This window comes from Spinacia oleracea, chromosome 4 (assembly GCF_020520425.1).
Source record: "Spinacia oleracea cultivar Varoflay chromosome 4, BTI_SOV_V1, whole genome shotgun sequence".
Taxonomy (NCBI): Eukaryota; Viridiplantae; Streptophyta; class Magnoliopsida; order Caryophyllales; family Amaranthaceae; genus Spinacia; species Spinacia oleracea.
Window position 1 is genome coordinate 67,648,013 of NC_079490.1, and position 6,132 is coordinate 67,654,144.

General features: G+C 43.6%; 1 protein-coding gene across 1 annotated transcript; it reads left to right on the plus strand.

Annotated features, from left to right (window-relative positions):
* The first annotated feature begins 275 nt into the window (after window positions 1-275).
* Window positions 276-776, plus strand: LOC130471597 (uncharacterized). Its single transcript, XM_056841818.1, has one exon. It carries the CDS (start codon window positions 276-278, stop codon window positions 774-776), a length of 501 nt encoding a protein of 166 aa, XP_056697796.1.
* The last annotated feature ends 5,356 nt before the right edge of the window (window positions 777-6,132 follow it).

Consider the following 6,132-nt stretch of genomic DNA (forward strand, 5'->3'; position numbering starts at 1 on the left):
ATGTGATAGTTGTTGTCGACTATTTCACCAAATGGGTAGAAGCTGAAGCCCTGAAAAACACCAAGGCACAGGACGTGAGAGCCTTCATCTGGAAAAACTTCATTATAAGATTCGGCGTGCCTCAGGCCATTGTCTTTGATAATGGGCCACAGTTCAAGACACCCAAGTTGGAAAGCTGGTTGGCTGATCATGGCGTCACGACATGTTTTGCATCAGTTGGCCGCCGTCAAGCAAACAGACTGGTAGAAGCATTCAACAAAATCATCTCTGAAGGGATGAAAAAGAAGCTTGATGAAGCAAAAGGGTTGTGGGCCGACGAGTTACCCAATGTCTTATGGTCTATACGAACAACGGCAAAAAATTCCACAGGAGAAACACCATTTTTATTAGCATATGGAGCTGAACCCGTCCTACCAATTGAAATGTGTGAACCAACTTTGCGCGTCATGCTATTTGATGAAGATGCCAATTGGGAAATGATGAAAGCGGCCTTGGATTTCCTACCAGAAACCAGAGGGAACCCGGCTCTACGCCAGCAACTATACAAACTCCGGATGACTAGAGAGTACAACAAAAGGGTCTCTAGAAGAATCTTAAAAGTTGGAGATTTTGTGCTAAGGAAGATGGAAGCCATTGGACGTGCTAATGAACAAGGGAAACTCACCCCTACCTGGGAAGGTCCATACGACATTTATGAAAAGTTCGGGACGGAACTTACCGAATCCAAGATATGCAGGGGCGTCCAATTTTACGTACCTGGAATGCGGATAACCTGAAGAAATACTTTTTCTAAAAATTCATATCTATATTATCTTGATTAATGAATGAGCACTTTATAAGTATGAAGACGTCCACATTATAGACACATCATGTAGCACGGCTTAATGAATTTTAAATGAAAAATCTCCCTGCAAGTCGGCCTTGCTAAGGAATCTTTGTGTCAAATACGTTATCCAATCCTTTAAAGAGGCAAAGACAATAACATTCTCTTAAGAATTAAAGACTAGTCGTTTAAAGGCCTAAGAAGTGGCCCAGATTAGCACCCTCACTAGGCTGATCACCTAGAACATAGGGAAACACATTTTTCAATAGCTATATGAAGTAGCTAAAGACCTGGGCAATAAGAACCAAGGCAAATAACCGCCGTACCTATTTAGGGGCGTCGGCTATATATATGTTGAGTAACCAACATCATAAATATTAAACAGGAACGGCAAATAAGATAAAACAAAGAACAAAAACGTTCAAAAGACGCCTAGTCATTCCAATAAGTCAGTCATAATTACAAATTATGCACATAGCGCCGTCAAGCAAGGCGTCGCAAAAACAAGAAAAAACCAAAATATAAGGCCCCTAAAATGCCTCATTCATCATCATCGCCGAGAACAAATTCAGGAGGAGAACGTCCTTCCTTCAAGGCTTTCTCCACCTCCACCTGATAATCGATGAACTTCTCGAACCAGATGAAGGGGCGCATACTGCCAAACTCTGCATTCCAAGCAAGCTCAATGCCCCCTCGGATCGACCTTTCACCTAGCACGGCAGACTAGCTACGCACCTCTTTGGACGTAGGCACTTCCTTACGAGCCGCCTCGAGTTGTGCCTCCAAGTCCTTAAACTTGGCGTCAAGACGGGAAAACTCAACCTCTTTCTCCTTTGTCTTCTCAGATAGATCCTCAATCTGAGAAAAGTTCTGATCAATCTGTTCAAGACGCTGCTTATTTTCAGCACGTTGAGAAGCCAGGGACTTGGTCAGCGCGTCAATCTCCTCCCTCCTATTGAGTCAAAGCTCCTCTAGTCCAGCAAAATGCTGATCATCGCACTACATAGCAAGAAGGCGGAGTCTAGCCTCTTCATGCACCAAGGAAGTGCGCCACTTCTTCAGCGAATCAAGCAGAATAAACATCTGCAAAATGGCAAGCGTAAATATCAAAACAAAGACGTTCTCCTAAAAGACATGGACAATAAAACCTACATCCAGCACAGAGGACTGCATGGCAGCAAGCTGAGTCTCGGCCGCCTCAGGAAGAGTCTTAGCGTAATTCGGGGGAATAGCACTGCGTATTTGACTCATTATCTGTCTGCGGTCCTGAGAAGTAAACCGGCCTGAAGAAGGGATCTGATCCAACTCATCATCAATGGCTTTCTGAGGGTCGGGTAATTCTATTGGAAAAACAACAGCCTTAGAATCTCTGGGATAGACTATAGAACCGCCAGACGAAGAACGGCAAGTGGTTATGATGTTTGAGTAAAATTTACCACCCGAATTCCTAGCCCTCTCCGCCGCCTTCACAGGAATGTTCCGGCGGACGTCTTCTGGAATTCCCCCAATTGGATCAATCGTCGTCTGAGCTCTTTGGGAACTAGGAGAGGCAAACTCCCTAGCATTGGGAGTGTCTTGGGCAAACACCCTTTGACACGCCGGAGATACCTTTGACGCCTTCGAGGCTGCTGCCTTGAAGGAAGGTTTTCCTGTGCCACCAGCCTTACGCTTGGAGGGTAGCGCCGCGGTCATGACGGCCTTCCTCGAACCCTGGAAAGACGAAACCACTTCAGTTGCAAAAACTGAAGGAAATCACATACTCCAGAAGGCTTGAGCCATACCTTCTTTTCCTCCGTGGGAGGGTTAGGTTGCTGAACGGCCTGCTCCGGGACGGCCTGCTCAGTGGCCTTATGACGTTGCAAGGCCTGAAAGGTACTTGCATCAAGCACCTCTGCCAGCCAGGTCGGCATGTCCACTCAGCCCTTGGCTGCATCATCCAGCTTCTCCATGGCCTCGTCTGAAAAGAAGGGGAAGACGTCAGGAAAACACAAAGCATTAAAGACAACGAAAGACCCAGGTTACAAAGCATTACCTCTTGGCATATACGGACACAAGCCCACAACCGAGAGGAAGACAGGATCGTCCAACTGATCCAAATGAGGCAACCACCCCTCAGGTATATAAGTCGTCTTGGTTCCAACTGTGAGCGGCTGGGCCTTGATTAGGGACGAAATCCATTTCCAGAGGGCGGCGGAAACCGGGGGAAAGGAACCACTTTTTCCAACAAAGTTGGGTTGAAGCGTCCATCGCCTCATCCTGCTACACATCTCCAGGTCAGTGGTTTTGATAACCACCCATTTCTTTCGCCAGTGATGTCATTTGGACACCTTGCCCATAACCGTCCTGTATGCTCCCTTATAAGTAAGGGCTAGCCAACCCTCGGCGGCTCAAGGAACTTGGGACATTGAGGCTATCCCGAGAAACGCTGGGAAAGAAGGGGTAATACCCTCAAGTTTACATCAGGCAATGTACCCATAGACGCCGGCCCAGGAGTTGGGGGACATTTGTTTCAATCCTATGTTAAAACCATCCAGCACCTCCACCACAAAAGGGTGAGGAGGAAACCTCATGCCTAGTTTTAAGAAGGAGTTGTACACGGCGAACTCCCCTTCTACCAAACCAAAACTGGTACAATCTATGCCGGCTGGCATGCAAAACATGTATTCAGAACCCAAGTTCAAAGACGCCCCATAATCAGCTCCCTGAGCAGTAAAATAATTCAGCCACGTCTGAAGAGGGAAGATGTCGCAAGGATGAAGGTGGCCTTCTTCACTCTTAGACGGGCCCGCTGGCGCACCCTCGACACGCTCATTCGTTGGAGCGTCCTCCTCTATGGGAGGAGAAGATTCCCCCTCGAAACACGGATCGTCCCCTATTTGCACCATGGTATCTTGCACAGGCTGAAGAATGAGCTCAAGACGAGGGGCATAACTTGAGAAATGAAGACGTCAAAATAACAGGACGCCACCTTCAGTTTTGACTAGATCCCCATATGATAGACGGGAGAAGAGAACAAAGAATAACCAAAATCAATAAACATGTTTTCTCGAAATGAATGTTACCTGATGGATTGAAGAGAAGACTTCCAAAGAAACTCGATGAAGAACTTCAAGAACAAGACTTTGAAGATTATGGTGGTGCTACAATGTCTCTTGGTGGTTGCTGGACGCCGGAAATCGCCTTCTCTTCTGGCTCTCAAATGATTTTAGAAATGAGGGGGAAAATCACTCAAAGTTGTCACTTATTTATAGAGGGGTAAGAAATGATTACCCTGCCACGCGTCATCACCATACTAGATAACCCAAGAGCAGTAAAAACTAACGTCCGTTTTCACTCCTCATGAGGGGCAAATGATGTGGGCTTGAATATCTCCACCATAAGGCCCAAGAGGCTAAATGACAAGAACAGGCCACCCCAGGCGACCCATGGGTCCAAGGCCTGGAAGTTGGCTCAGACCTTGGTACCTAAAGGAAACAAAGAGCAAAGTCTTATTTTAGAAGCCCATCTTCGTTGGCAGCCAGGCCCAAAGTATAAAAGGCCCATCCATCCAAGGACACATGTCCTAAATCCCCAGTGGGCAACACAACCCACAGCTAGGGTTGAGGGATCAATTCCCAAGAAACCCTAGCCCTATAAATAGCTCAGATCCCAAGGTAAGGGGTAATCAATTCATTCTCACCTACCTTAAAACTATTTATGCTCTGCCTTCTCTCTAAAATTACTTCTCTCTCTAGCCCATACTTACTTAGGCATCGGAGGGAATATTCCTACGGGAATATTCTTGTTTTGCAGGTTGCCAGAAGTTCGTGCCAGCTCATACTTGATACCTCCGAGGAACGCGTGACACGTCATCACCGTAAAAGATCTCACAACACTCTATACTATTAAAATTTACCCATAGTTTTTATGTTGAAACATTGAAAAACCTTGTATTAAATTAAATGGAATATTTTAACAAACTCGATTAAAACTAAGTAATTGTTCTAACTCTTGTTCTATAATTAGCCTTGAAAACCCACATTTACAACGTTTTAAGAATATGATTTGAAATGTACATTGATAAACATGAAATAGAAATTAAAAAATCCTTATTGAACGGAAATATATGTCATAAGTAAAAACAAGCTTAAAATAGGTTTCACTTGGCTATAACCCCTTTCTTGTTTCCAATTCATTTTGCTAATACATTTTCTATGCAATTTCAATACTTAGACCGAAAAAATGTTTAAGGTAATTACCAACAATATAGAAGGATGGTACCATCACAAAACCCAACAACAATGTCCATCTATATTGTACTTTGGTAATGTCCATCTATATTGTAGGTAGTTTCCTCAAGAAATATTTAGAACAAATTATTAAAAAATAAGTATTCTTTTTATATTATAAATTATTTTATGAACTATATACTTGAGTTGATATTCAAATACGTGTCTTGAATCCCGAGCACATATCTTACATAAAATAGTCGAGGGGAGATTTGAGAAAATTGTAAATAAAACGAAAATAAAATACAAAGTAATAAAAACACGAGTTACTCAAAGGAAATGAAATTTAGAAAATAAAATAATTCAACTATAAATAACTCAAACAAAGAAACTAAATAACACTTATTTTTAAAATAAAATTAGACATATAGAGGTTTATTATATCATTGAAATAATATAAAAATAATTAGTATATGATTTATTGTTTTTTAATTAAGGGGATATAGTGCCGAAATTCAAAAAAAAAAAAGATGCTTTACCAAGGGTTGAACATTGGACCTCTTGGAATGGCATTATACCTGTCAACCACCAAGACATAATACACTTTATGTACTTTAATGCAGATTTTTATTATATTTCAATTGTCTGTAAAGTTATTTTTTTTTAAAGGTTATCTTTGGGCTTAGATTCCTAGCCCGACCCGTTAGGATTTCTTCCCAACCAACGACCGCGCACCAGCAACGACGGCACACCAGATGTTCCAGCCCCAGCCTGCGCACGACACCGGCCTGCGAACTTCGAGAAACACCATAACGATGGTCACCGACTTGCGAGCTTCCAACAACGATGGCGCTCAACGACCTACGAACTTCCAGCAACGACGACGCTGAACGACGGCCACCGACCAGATGCGAACTCCAAGCGACAACCACGGACCACCGACTAGATCGCGCGTCATCGAAGTACTCCTTGATGCCCGACGTGTTGGATGGGAAGAAGAGAGAGGAAAAACATGGTTGGCATGGTGGTCCGGTGAGGAGATCCGGTGAGTAGTTTGGCAGAGGAGAGAGAAAATTAATAATACCCAAATTTTTACTTAGT

Bases quoted from the DNA above. Each gene is read 5' to 3' on its own strand.
- LOC130471597 (XM_056841818.1), top strand. From the start codon at position 276: ATGAAAAAGAAGCTTGATGAAGCAAAAGGGTTGTGGGCCGACGAGTTA.